Raw genomic sequence first — 14,228 nt, forward strand, 5'->3', positions numbered from 1 at the left:
TTATTTTCTTGTACGTTTAGCAATGGATGGCATGCGTGCCAAAGCTACGGACATCTTTCATGTCAAATTATAACGCTTTCTTACATTCAACTCAAGACATGTTCTTTAAATAAAACTTGAACGCCGCCATAATATTCTATTCTATTCTTGTATCGTCTCTCTCAAAATCAAACAAAGGCTTTCTAACTCATTACTCATGTTATATATACAGAGAGAGAATTATATGGTAAATGGAGGCTACCCTTCGGCTCTCATCCTCCCGAAGGGTTTGGAATCGGTCCCACCTACATCCAATGGCGCCCTCTACAACCATTCTAATACCAGAGGGACCTTTCTCTCTATCCTTACTTCTCCGCCACCCTAAACAAACCTACGGTTCAGATTTCCTCGTCGGCTGTTACCTCCCGCCACAACCCCTTACCGGTCTCCACCCAACCCTCCTCGTCTCCTTCTCCGAGAATAAAACTAAAAAGTATCGCCCAATTCCCTTCAGTACCCGCCCGGCTTCCTCGGTGCCTCGTTACCGGACCGTCCTATTCCCAACGACTCTGACAGTGACAGCATTATCGATGCCATGGGATACCTTACGAACATACTTTCTTCCAAGGTCTACGACGTGGCCATAGAATCGCCATTGCAGCTCGCGCCCAAGCTCTCGGAGCGCCTCGGCGTCACGGTTTGGCTCAAGAGGGAGGATTTACAGCCTGTGAGTTCTTTTTTTCTTTAACTTGTTTTCGGAATCTGAAATTCCTCTCTGTGCGTTTTCTCTTTGTGAATTTTTGAGCTGGTTTTAAAATAATGTAACTGAATTTGATTTTTTTTTTTAATCATGCAATACTTGTTTGATTCTTTAAATGCGGCATATAACTATGCATATTGAAAATGACCGGCCTTTTGGCTTTGGGAGGAACTTTCTTTGAAGTTTTTATTTATTTCTCTATTTTGTCCCATTATTTTAGTATTTTCGAATCATGATTAAGTTTTTTGGATTGTGATTTAGCTACATACAATTTTACTCTTTTATTTTGGAAATATATTGATTGTGCAACTTTATTGAAGTATTCAATAGTTTTTTACGTTTAAACAGGAGTGGCCCCTCCCCCTCCCCTCCCAAAAAAACCCCTCTTAGGTTTGTTTGTATAGTGAGTTAAAATGAAATAGTTTTAAATGAATTGAATAAAATATTATTTTTTAATATTATTATTGTTTTGAGATTTAAAAAAGTTGAATTATTTATTATATTTTGCGACAGAATTTGAAAAAATTATAATGATGAGATAAGATGAGTTAATATTACTTCTCAATCCAAATGGGGCCTTAAAGTCAATCAGGTCTACATTCTTTTTTGTTTATTTCTAATTTTTTGGGGAAAAGTTCCATAGATTTTAAACTACATATTTCTTTTGTTGAAAATGCCAGAAAGAATTTGAATAATTATCGGGAGAAGAATAAGAGCGCAGTTACTTTCTGTGTTCTAGGTTTTGTTTGGTGGTGTAGTTTGTGTTTAAAGGGAAGTTCATGACTCAATGCTCATGGTTTCCTTGCTCTGGGTTTGTAGATTTTCTTGTTCAAGCTGCGTGGGATATGATGGCAAAAATTCCCAAAGAACAGTTGGGCAGAGGAGTTATCTGCTCATCAGCTGGAAATCATGCTCAAGGGGTTGCATTAGCTGCCAAGAGACTCGGTTGCAATGCAGTGATTGCTATGACCGTTACTACGCCAGAAATCAAGGTGCATTATGTACCATGTGGCTTTTTTCAAGTGTTTCTTTAGAAGAAAAGAGGCCAAACTTACTTATAAAAAAAAAAAAGTCCTAACTTCCTGACCTTGTGGGTGCGGTCTTGAGTGCAAACCCAATTTGGGTGTATGTGTAATCTATCAATAAAAGGCTAATTAATGAAACAGTTGGTTTCTTTATGCTACAGTGGCAAACTGTTGAAAGACTGGGTGCAACAGTTGTTCTTGCGGGGGATTCTTATGATGAGGCACAAACATATGCCAAAAAAGGGGCCGAAGAGGAGTGCAGTACATTCATACCTCCTTTTGATCACCCAGATGTCATAATGGGACAGGGAACCATTGGAATGGAAATTGTGCGTAAAAAAAAAAACCAATTGCATGCAATCTTTGTGCCTGTTGGGGGCGGTGGGCTAATAGCTGGTATTGCTGCTTATGTAAAGAGGGTTTCTCCAGAGGTACGTTCATCATGTTTACGAATTCACCTGCACCGCTAGTTTTTAAGTTTTATTTGGTATACCTTCCAAGTTCTTCTAGATGAACTCAAATGCTACTTCTATTTTTCAGCCACTCCCAAACTCACCTGTTTCTGTCGCCTGTGATGGTTTTGATGCAAGTACATGTACTTAACGTGTTTCTTAATCTATAATGTAATCCATGAAGGATACTTTTCCTGATATACTTTACACAGGTAAAGATTATAGGGGTGGAGCCCTCTGACGCGAATGCAATGGCAGTGTCTTTACATCATGGACAAAGAGTGATGTTGGACCAGTTTGGAGCTTTTGCAGATGGTGTAGCTGTCAAAGAAGTTGGTGAAGAAACTTTCCGCCTATGCAAGGAATTGGTAGATGGCGTAGTTCTTGTAAGCTGTGATGCAATCTGTGCCTCAATAAAGGTGAGGCTAGTTTCTTGTTTTGAAGTTTGTTTACAAGCTTCTTTGTTTATAAGTTATGCTTCTTCATCTCTCTGTGAAACCAAGACCCTGACTGTTTCAACTGCATTTCCCTGGAGAGCTTTAATCCTCAAAATAATAGATGTAGGTGTCAGTTCTTGGGATTTATAATATTGTTACCCATGTTGCAGGACATGTTTGAGGAAAAAAGAAGCATTTTAGAACCAGCAGGTGCCCTTTCTCTTGCTGGAGCTGAAGCATACTGCAAGTATTATGGCCTCAAGGGCGAAATGTTGTAGCAATAACTAGTGGAGCAAACATGAACTTCGATAAACTGATGGTGGTGACTGAACTGGCTAATGTAGGCCTGCAACAAGAGGCTGTGCCTGCAACTGTTATGCCAGAGGAACCTGGAAGCTTCAAACGATTTTGTGAACTGGTGGGCCAACATAGATTTAATCAAATTTTCTAACCGAACAGCTTTCTTGTTCAAAGCATATAACAAATGACTAAGTTGTCAGGTGGGACCGATGAATATCACTGAATTCAAATATAGGTGTCACTCTTGACAAAGAGGCTATTGTTCTATACAGGTAAAATGTCTGTCAATCTGTATTAATTAGGAGCAAATGCTAAATCTTTCTGGAGACTTTTATTTCAATAGAAACAAATATTTTAGTGGTGTCCATATTTTAGAATATGGGGATATTTTCATTTGTATGGTTTGGATGTAAGCACTAGTTTACAATGTTTTTTTATTTAGGATATTTAGGAGAGATGATTTAGCGATCAGTACTAACTTGGTAAGAAAGAAATCGAATCATTCCTCTTGATGTTGTGTGCAGTGTTGGCATCCACATGGTTTCTGAACTTGAAGCAATGCTGGAGCGGATGAAATCTTCACAACTTAAAACTTACAACCTCACAAATAGTGACTTGGTTAAAGATCATTTGCGCTGTTTGGTAATTATATTTTCTGAATAGATATTGTTTTTGGCTTGAAATCATTAACTTATTTTATCTTCACGCGCTGTACTTTCACACGTTTCTTATGGACTGAAAAGCGTTTGTTGCTGTGGTGGACATATCTTACCATAGAACAAAAAGAGGTGGACTTTACCGGAGGCTTATCAAATATATGCCACTAGATGGGTTCTAGCTATGAAGATACCAGCAGTGCAAGCTATTTCTTTTATAATCTCCTCTTGTTTCTCTCTCAAAAACCCTTATTTTTTTTATACGAAAACTTGGGAGAGGTTCTGTTCACGTTGGAGTTTATTATGATTCTAAGGGTTAAAAGTTTAACTAAATTAGTATCTAATAGTCTTAAAGCTTTTGGATCAATGGTTGAGTTTTTAACAATTGGTATCTGGGACCACGCTACAAGTTCAAGTCACGGAAGGGGTGAACTATAGGTTGGATTAAAATGTCTTGATACTTTGTATGGGTATAGTGTTAAGTCATTGAATACTAATAGATGAGTGAATCCGTCAAAAGGGAAAGGGCTACCATCGAATTAGTGTTGATAGAGTGGGCCGCCATGAACGTCGGATTTGGAAGCGTAGTGGAATATTATGATCTTGAGAATTAAAAGTTTAACTAAATTAGTATCAACAATCATAGAGCTTTTGTATGAATGTTTGGATCTTTAACAAAGTTGAAGTTTTACTTCTTTCTGGAATAGTGGAAATGCCTTGAGGTTTTGGCCAATGGTTTTTTGGCAAAAATGCAAATGGAATGTCCTCTTCCCATAATTGAGTGGTATTTACCTATTAAAGAAAAAGAAAAAAAGAAAGAGAAAAAGGAATATAGTCAATTAATAATTTTCTCTAAAACCAACCCTGTGGGATAGCTCAGTTGGTCCGGCCTTGAATTTATTTCTCAATGGTCACCAGTTTGAGTTTTTTTAGGGTCATTGGAGGTTTACCTGATCGTTAACTTCAGGGTTCGGATTAGTCGAGATGCACGTAAGCTGGCCTGGATACCCACGATTATTAAAAAAAAAAAAAATCTCTAAAATCGATAAATGGGAAAAGTGGTAGTTACTCCCATATATGTGCTTGTTGGGTTGCATCATGGCTTTATGTTCCCTATCTAACAAAATTATGGCTTTTAAGTTTATTTTATTTTGGATCTCCTTCAGATGGGAGACAGATCAAACGTTGAGAATGAGGTTCTCTGATAAAGTTCTTGAATGTTTTTAGTCCGTTTGTTCCATTATCGTGGAGAGGTGGGAACCGTCTGTTCCTCAACTTGCTGATGTTCTATAGGATGGGGATTACACCTATTTTTTCTCCTTTCAAATAATTTGTTCAAATCTGATATCGTTGCATCATATTTGTTCTGTCAAAATCTCAATCCTAAAGAGTATCACTCGCCTAATTCAAATGTTAAATTACAAAAAACCAAAAGAAAAGAAAAGAAGAGCGGAGAGAGAGAGTGTGTGTACACTTCAAGTTTTAAATTAATCGATCGAGCTTTGATTGCATGAAGCATACAGCATTAAATAAAGATGCTTAAAATTGAAGGTGTAAATAAATAAGATTATTGTTCAAGATTAATTTTAATCATATTTACCCAGTTCTTTTGTTAGTTTCTCCATTTCTATATACATAATTATAAATTTTGACTTAACTAAAATAAGCTCGAATAATTTTGTAGTTATTTATTTTTTATACTATTAGTTTTAAATTTACAACAAGAGTTTATCTAGTAGTTATAAAGATAAGAAGACATTAAGTTTCTAATACGATATTTGATGCTTGAATCTGTGTAAATATAACCACTGATACCTGAATATATAAACTATATATAAACATTTATACAATTTAAATTTTATTTGTCAAGACTTTTAAGTAAAGTTCGCTTGAATCGGTGTTTTGTTTAAGATTAATATACTCTTCTTGATGGGGTTTCCGCTGGAATTTTTTTTATTTTTACTTAATGATTAAATAAATGTTTTCAATGATGTGAATATTTTTTTAAAAATATATATTTAAAAGTGTTAAAAAAATACATGTGAAAAAAACATATAAATGAAATGTACTATCGAGAATTAGGGGTGTAAAAATTAATTGGGAAACCAAAAAACTGGCCCGACCCGGTCCGAACAAGTGGAATCGGTTCGGTTTTGGACCAGTTGGGGACTAGTTCCCTTAGTTTCAAAATTGGCCGGTACCGGTCCAATTCTAGTTCTATACTTTTTAGGACCGATTCACTATATTATATACTTTAAATTAATTTTTTTAATATTATATATAATTTTTATATATAATAATATAAATTATAATTATATATAAGATAATGTTATTATAATTTATAACATAAAATATTAATCTTAAACGTGAAAATTTATTTGATCATATGCTTTAAACATAAAATATATATATTAATAATATTTTATGGCCTGATAAATTCTTAACATATTCCTTTTGATAAATACATTAGTAATATTAGTAATACTAATATATATTAGTATATTAATTACATTTCGCTTTAATTAATTAGTATACATTAGTATATTAATATATATTAGTATATTAAATATGTTTTATGCCCTAATACTAATACTATTAAAATCGGACCGGAACCGGTAAAACCAAAGGTACTGGTTTAAAAGAATAACTGGTACGTAATTAGTTTTCGAAAATATAAAATAAGTACGTACCGATTCGATTTTAAATTTTTTTTAAAATCGGATCAGACTGAATCAGTAATACTTCTATCGAGAACCGAGCGGGAGCTCCCAGCGGTGGCTGTAGAGCCACTTTTGTTTAAAACAAAACAAATCTATGAAGCGACTATCTTCCGCACACCCCATTCAAAACCAACCGACCCATCAATCCAGGATGGGGTTTTTTTGCGTTTGTAAGTTGTCGGCCTTGATAGAAAGGGCGCCAAATCAATCCAGTATTGAATATACTCCCCACGCTGACTGTAGTCTGTTCAGTTCATAAAGATTATTTGGTTGCTGAAAGGCAGTAGCAGTACACGACGATTGATAAAAGAGGTTGGTTTGTCATAAATGTTTGATGCTTCCTATTTAGTAGATGTCCGATCCAGCAGACTGGCATTTGAAACTAGCGCCATATCACACAGCAAACATGTCATTCATTCATATAGAAACGAAAGGACAGCTGCTATTCAAGGCACGCTACAAGGTGAAAGCACATACCCTTTTCATTAAGCTCTATTAGAACTGAAGTATCTTAAATCCTTGGTCACCTCCCGACAAACTCCCGAGCATTAACAAAAAGAGGACGCTCTTGATGAGTCCATTAATAGAAAGGACAAAATTCATAAGCACCGTGGGGGTGCCAGACGTGCCACCAATAACTGGAATCTGTAAAGGTTTCTTAAAACCTTGAGAAAAGGTTGAAGGAGAACTTTAGGCTTGAAGTGCCGAGAAAGATTTTGCATTATTTTATAATAGCAGATTTTACAAGGCAATATACTACAACATAAATTACAGATTCCTATGATAATGCTAGACCATATACCAGGTGGCTGTACAAGGAAACATTGATTAAGTCTTGCCAAAGCCTTACCATAATCGAACAGCTTTATTGGCCTATACTTATGTGACTCTGACCATGGAGTTCCCCTTCTTAAATTCTCCTCCACCTGCGTCCTCTTTCATTCACTATCACCCCCCCCCCCCCCCTTCTCTCTCTCTCTCTCTCGATTCTCATTGTTGGAATAAGGGAACGAAATGGGATTCTCAAGTCGTCTCTTGGGTTCAATTCTTCTTGTGCTGATTTTCTCTGTGGTTCATGGGGATCCTCTTGTTCCCGCACTCTGCATATTTGGGGATTCTGTGGTTGATGTTGGAAATAATAACAACCTATATACACTGGTCAAGGCAAATTTTCTTCCTTATGGCAGGGACTTTGTTACTCACAGACCCACTGGAAGGTTCTGCAATGGAAAGCTTGCCACAGATTTCACCGGTAACATCTCTGAATACCTTATTTCCTGTTCTTTGCACTAATGAACTAGCTTATGGATTCCCTGATTTATTGCATGCCAGTTGAGTCCCTTGGGTTCACTTCATACCCACCAGCTTACCTGAGCCAAGATGCCAGAGGGAAGAACCTCTTGACTGGAGCCAACTTTGCCTCCTGTTCTTCCGGTTATTATGACAGGACAGCCCTCTTATATGTAAACATTATGATCACAACTCTGTGTGTGTGTGTGTGTGTGTGTTACTGCACACTTGAATGATTTTTTGTTCCTTCTGGTTTTGTAGGGTGCCATTTCATTGCCCCAGCAGTTGAGTTATTACAAAGAGTACCAAACGAAAGTTGTGAACATGGTTGGAAATTCCAAAGCCAAATCCATATTCTCTGGTGCAATCCACCTGCTGAGTGCAGGAAGCAGTGATTTCCTTCAGAACTACTACATCAATCCCCTCCTCAACGGAGCCTACTCACACGATCAATTCTCAGATATCCTCCTGAGATCGTACTCTACTTTCATTCAGGTCCTTCATTCTCTACATTACAAGTTAATTCCATAATATTTAACTATATATGTAGGATATGTTTGTTTACTTGTTTGCATACACCGCACGCATGGTGTCCCAGACTTCTATCTGTAGGCTAAGGATTAAGGAACAGAGTACATGGTGGTTGTACGTGTACTAGATTCTTGGGTTCGACTACTCACACAACCTCAATAGAGGAAAGAGTGAGGGAGGGAGGCCAAGGAGGTTCATGTTTCCATCTTACGAATAAAAAATCAGGCTTGTCCGGAAGGAAAAAAAGTAAAAGAAAAGAGGAATATATTAGGCTTCAACAACGACGGAACTACGTTCAAGGTGGCCCCCCAAATGTTTTTAAAAATTCTGCGGTTTGAATTGTGAGATATTATGAGGTGATTTTAAATAAAAATTAAAAGTTAAATAAAATATTATTAGAATATTATTTTTTAATATTATTATTATTTTAAAATTTTAAAAAATTGAATTGTTTATTATATTTTATATAAAAATTTCAAAAAATTATAATAATGAAATGAAACACTCTTATTATCCAAACAAGACCTAGCGCTTTCCATAATTTTATAATCCTGGTATGCTTTCCAATTTTTTTTTTTTTTTAAACTTCTATATACATATAAATGTATCTCTCAAATTTTTTCCGTGGCTCCAAAATTTTGTATAATTTATATATTATCCTTTTTCTATGATGTGACCCTTTTAAAATTATATTAAAATTAATTTTGTGAAAAATAATAAACTTATTAATATGGATCTCAAATTTTATTTTTTATTATACAATATTAGGCTTTAATATCGAATCCAAAGCGAAATAAATAAATTATCTAAGGTCGATGGTCTATATTAAAAATAGTTGATAAATTTTAATCTCTACAGTCTACACCTCATTGAGCAAGAAAGTCTTAATTGTAGTATTATCTGTTTAATATAACACATAAATATATAAATTTCACATGAGACTTAATAAATTAGCTTCCATACTAGAATGAAAGATTGACTTCTAAAAGATCATTTGATGATTTTTATAAAGAAACAAATTACAAATATTTCATATAAAAAATAATAATAGATGAACTTTATTATATGAAACACTATCATCAGAAATCAGAAACAAATGTTAAGTTGCATTTTTAGAATTTTATTTTTACATGCATATAACAAATTATTGAAATCTGATATTTATATATAGTTATGTTTTTGTGAAATCAAGATTAAGATTTTTTATTTTATGTAAACGTATTAGCCGCTCATAACATAAATCTTGAATTTACATAGAAGCTAAAGTAAGTTTGACATGGAAGAGAAATCAGTAGTAATTAATTTATTGTTAGTTTCTATAAAACAAATAATTGTCTTAAAGAAGCAGAGCATTGTGACAGAATCTGTACGGACTGGGAGCAAGGAGGATTGGTGTGACGTGCCTACCCCCAACTGGGTGTTTGCCTGCGGCCATCACACTGTTTGGCGCCGGAAGCAATCAGTGCGTTGAAAGACTGAACCAAAACGCCATTTCTTTCAACAATAAGCTCAACAGCACATCTCAAAGTTTGCAAAATAGATTTCCCGGTCTCAAACTCGTGGTCTTTGATATCTACAGCCTCTGTTAGATATCATCACAAAGCCCGCTGAGAATGGTATTAATTACACCCAACTCTGAAAAAATTGACATTAATCTCGGTTTTACTAGCTAGCTAGGAATCTCTCAATATAACAAGTAGTGATTTTTCCACTGGTCACGGGGTTTTTTGAAGTAAGAAAAGCTTGCTGTGGGACAGGTACAATAGAAACCTCCCTGCTATGCAATGCCCAGTCTCCAGGGACATGCGCCAATGCTACAGGATATGTGTTTTGGGATGGATTCCATCCGTCTGAAGCCACTAATGAGGTCTTGTCTACTGATCTACTTTTACAGGGAGCCGCCCTGATCTCCTGAGGCTCTTTCTATTTTAATTAGAAGAGTTGAGACTGCTAGTGTACTCTTGTGATCTATAGACATCATGCATAGATGGTATGAGAAAAAAAGGAGTATTCTGTTGGTTTTAGTTTTGAGCGTATGGCTCCGTAGAGCTAGCTGTGAGGTATGTAAAATTCCATGGCTACACATGCAGAGAGGTTTCACTTGATGTTTGTCGTCGAGTGGAATTTTTTACATATTAGTCCTCAAGTACCATGGTTGGATTTTGAGAATTTAACATCCTTTTCATCACGCCAAGTTGTTGAAAAGAACACGCCAAGGAAATCCCTGAATCTATTGATTGTAAGCTGCAGCATATAAGCATTCCTTATGGACAGTTAACCTTGGCTGCAAGTATTTGAACCCAAGAAATGGAGCACGAGATCGAACAACTGCTCTCAAATTTAAGAAGCATACAACTTTCCTTTGGTTCAAATCCATGAACAACCTGTGACAAAATAATCAACTTGTAAAAAAAAATGGACTACACTTTAAAAGGTGTAAAAAGCTATTTTTTATTAGTGACACCTACTTTTTTACAGAGAACTTGTAAAGCTTGTATATTTGAGATTTATTATTAGATTATTTTTAGAAATGTTTAATTCATTATCTTCGCACTACATATTATATATAATATTTTCATTTTTTATTTATTAAATATTTGGTATATAAATAATGAATAGAATAATTTAATTAATTTAAAAAGTAAAATAAAAATAAATAAATAAATAAATATAATGTGATGCGCAAAGATGATGAACTGGATGTCAAAAACGGAAGAAGCGCGCGGTTGACGAACATCCAAGCGAAAGACATCATCCTACGAACGTAGTACTTGCCTCTGTCGAAGTTACGGAGTCTTACGGTGAAGGAGACAATGGCCACCGTTATCCAACCCACAATCACCCCCGTCGCAGCCGCCGCTTCTTATAACTCTCTCCCTCACTCCCTTCTCTTTTCCTCCCCGCCCCATAACCCCCTTTTCCACTTCCCCCTAATATCCAATAACCCAAGACCACCACCTCCACCACCAACATTCCCTTCTCTTTCTCTCTTCCAAAGCAGACCTTACCAGCAGCTCCACTTCTCCACTTACCCTACCCAATCCTTTTCATCCCCGCAAATCCTTTTCTCCCCAGAGCGTTTTAGTCCCCTTCTTCTTCACCAGACAACGAAGAAGCACCTGTTATTGACGCTTTATTCAAAATGCTTCGCCTCTCGTCTCGATATGGCGACGCCCAGCTCGCCAAGGCTGTCCATGGGTGCATTCTCAGGCTTGAGGAACACACTCGTCTGGGTAATGCTCTAATTGCCGCTTACCTCAAGCTGGGTCTTGTTTCTGACGCTTATGGTGTTTTCTTGGGCCTTTCGTGCCCGAACGTGGTGTCTTATACCGCTTTGATATCGGGTTTTTCAAAGTCGAATAGAGGAGACGAGGCGGTGGAGCTTTTCTTTCGGATGAGGGATTCGGGTATTGAGCCTAATGAGTACAGCTTTGTTGCAATTTTGACTGCTTGTATTCGGATCTTGGAGTTGCATTTGGGTTTACAAGTTCACGCTACGGTCATCAAACTTGGATATTTGGATTCTACTTTTGTTTCGAATGCGCTAGTTGGGTTGTATGGTAAGTGTGGGTGTTTGGATTTTGTCCTTAAATTGTTTGGTGAAATGCCGCATAGGGATGTTACGTCGTGGAATAGTGTTATGTCGAGTGTCGTAAAGGATTGCATGTACGATAAGACATTTGAATTGTTTGGTGTTATGAAGAGAAATGATGGGCTTAGAGTTGATCATTTTACACTTTCAATCCTTTTGACCGCTTGTGCTGGCAGTGCTTCTTTCATGAAAGGCAGAGAAGTCCATGCTTATGCAATCAAGGTTGGGTTGGAGGCCAATTTGAGTGTCAGCAATGCGCTGATTGGATTCTACACTGAGTGTGGGAGGGCAGAGGATGTGACGGCTTTGTTTCAGAGGATGCCCCTTAGAGATATTATTACTTGGACGGAAATGATTACAGCATATATGGATTTTGGCTTGGTGGATTTGGCAGTGGAAATATTTGACAAGATGCCTGAGAGGAATTCTTTTTCTTATAATGCTCTTTTGGCAGGATTATGTCGAAATGGCAAGGGCTTTAGGGCACTGGAAGTATTTGTAAACATGGTGAATGAGAGAGTAGAGTTAACAGAATTCACTTTGACAAGCGTTCTTAATGCTTATGGATTGCTCATGGATTGTAAAATCAGTGAGCAGATTCATGGGTTCATCCTTAAGATTGAATACGGGTCAAATGCCTATATTGAAGCAGCGCTGCTTGATATGTGTACAAAGTGTGGCAGGATGGCAGATGCCAAAAAGATGTTCAGTCGGTGGCCATTAGACCGGGAAAGCTCCATGATTAGGACTTCAATGATATGTGGTTACGCTCGAAATGGATGTCCAGATGAGGCAATTTCTCTATTCAGCATTAGTCAATCAGGAGGAACAATGGTTGTGGATGAAGTTGCATCAACTTCAGTACTCAGTCTCTGTGGAACTATAGGATGTCATCACATGGGAAAGCAAATGCACAGCCATGTTCTCAAATCTGGTTTTTTATCTGATTTAAGGGTAGGAAATGCCATGATTAGCATGTATTCAAAGTGTTGGAACATGGATGATGCAATTCAAATATTCAATGATATGCCTAGACATGATACAGTTTCATGGAACAGTTTGCTTGCCGGCCAGCTTCTCCACAGACGGGGTGATGAGGCCTTGGCCTACTGGTCAAAGATGAAGAAGATAGGCGTTAAACCCGACAAAGTTACATTTGTTTTGATCATTTCAGCTTATCGGATCACAAACTCCAATTTAGTTGATGATTGTCGTAGTTTGTTTCTCTCAATGAAAGACATTTATGAAATCGAGCCGTCTTCAGAACATTATGCTTCCTTTATCGGCGTTTTGGGTTATTGGGGTCTACTAGAAGAAGCCGAGGAAGTGATCAACAAAATGCCTTTTAAGCCAGAGACTTCCGTTTGGCGAGCATTGCTTGATAGTTGCAGAATGCATATGAAAAAAACAATTGGAGAACGAGTCAAAAACCGTATACTTGCTATGGAGCCAAAAGACCCATCAACGTACATACTTGTATCAAATCTGTTTTCAGCATCTGGGAGATGGCACTGCTCTGAAATGGTGAGGGAAGAAATGAGAGAAAGGGGGTTTAGGAAACACCCAGGTCAAAGTTGGATCATTTGTCAGGATAAAATACATTACTTCTATGCAAGAGATAAATCCCATCCCCAAACCAAAGATATCTACAGTGGATTAGAAATACTAATCTTAGAATGTCTAAAAGCTGGATATGCTCCAGACACAAGCTTTGTGGTTCATGACGTAGAAGAGCATCAGAAGAAGGATTTCTTATTCTATCATAGTGCAAAACTAGCAGCAACTTGCGGGCTTCTGATGACCAGGCCCGGAAAACCTATTCGGATCGTGAAGAACATTATTCTTTGTGGAGACTGCCACACATTCTTGAAGTATGTTTCGGTTGTTACCAAAAGAGAGATATTCCTAAGAGATTCTTCGGGGTTTCATTGCTTCTGTGGTGGCCAGTGCTTATGTAAAGATTATTGGTGATAACCTGATCCCCCACTCCCTGATTTTGCAATCTTGTTGCTTACTAACTGGTAACTTCCATTCTTATTGTCACAAGTAAGTAGTAATTACAAGCTGCCAATGTAAGATAATTGTAGATAGATAAGCAATTTTGCATACAGGATCGAAGTCGTTACAAATATTTGAATGTATAGATTAATATCTATTATTAATGTCTTGTTGGAGTGACTAAAATAATAAAGTTTATTAGAGTGAAACAATAAAGCAAACTCATGATCATCATCTTCCTTAATTTGAAACAATTAAGAGAGAGAGAGGGAGGGAGAGAATTAAAATTTGAAAGGGTCAAACTCATGATCAGCCTAGCTAGCAGGTGACCTAATCTGATCAGCTAATTCCAAGCCGGTTTTGTTGCTTTTATCGTCCCTTCTCTGGCTAACGCATACATGACTTCTAGCTAGCTATTATTAGCTACTTCTTTAAAGAGAAAGTCGGGTTTAATTCATATTTAAACAAGTAGCTACAATAAATCACTG

The 14,228-nt window shown here is 36.9% G+C and overlaps 3 protein-coding genes across 3 annotated transcripts; all 3 read left to right on the forward strand.

The window, feature by feature from the left end:
• The first annotated feature begins 293 nt into the window (after positions 1-293).
• Positions 294-4,814, forward strand: LOC121267901 (threonine dehydratase biosynthetic, chloroplastic-like). The gene is given in 11 exon segments (XM_041172006.1): positions 294-423; positions 474-710; positions 1,559-1,731; positions 1,926-2,195; positions 2,429-2,635; positions 2,824-2,911; positions 2,914-3,071; positions 3,154-3,198; positions 3,200-3,225; positions 3,478-3,595; positions 4,776-4,814. Coding segments are annotated over 11 exon segments (1,491 nt in total).
• A 2,529-nt stretch (positions 4,815-7,343) lies between these two features.
• Positions 7,344-10,065, forward strand: LOC121268479 (GDSL esterase/lipase At5g03810-like). The gene is given in 6 exon segments (XM_041172784.1): positions 7,344-7,581; positions 7,662-7,792; positions 7,881-8,114; positions 9,512-9,725; positions 9,728-9,766; positions 9,851-10,065. Coding segments are annotated over 6 exon segments (1,071 nt in total).
• Positions 10,066-10,129: 64 nt separating this feature from the next.
• LOC121267902 (pentatricopeptide repeat-containing protein At5g03800) lies at positions 10,130-13,902 on the forward strand. The gene is made up of 2 exons (XM_041172007.1): positions 10,130-10,210; positions 11,236-13,902. Exons 1-2 carry the CDS (start codon positions 10,130-10,132, stop codon positions 13,711-13,713), a joined length of 2,559 nt encoding a protein of 852 aa, XP_041027941.1. The 3' UTR covers positions 13,714-13,902.
• Positions 13,903-14,228: the final 326 nt, after the last annotated feature.

Source organism: Juglans microcarpa x Juglans regia, chromosome 5S (assembly GCF_004785595.1).
Source record: "Juglans microcarpa x Juglans regia isolate MS1-56 chromosome 5S, Jm3101_v1.0, whole genome shotgun sequence".
Taxonomy (NCBI): domain Eukaryota; kingdom Viridiplantae; phylum Streptophyta; class Magnoliopsida; order Fagales; family Juglandaceae; genus Juglans; species Juglans microcarpa x Juglans regia.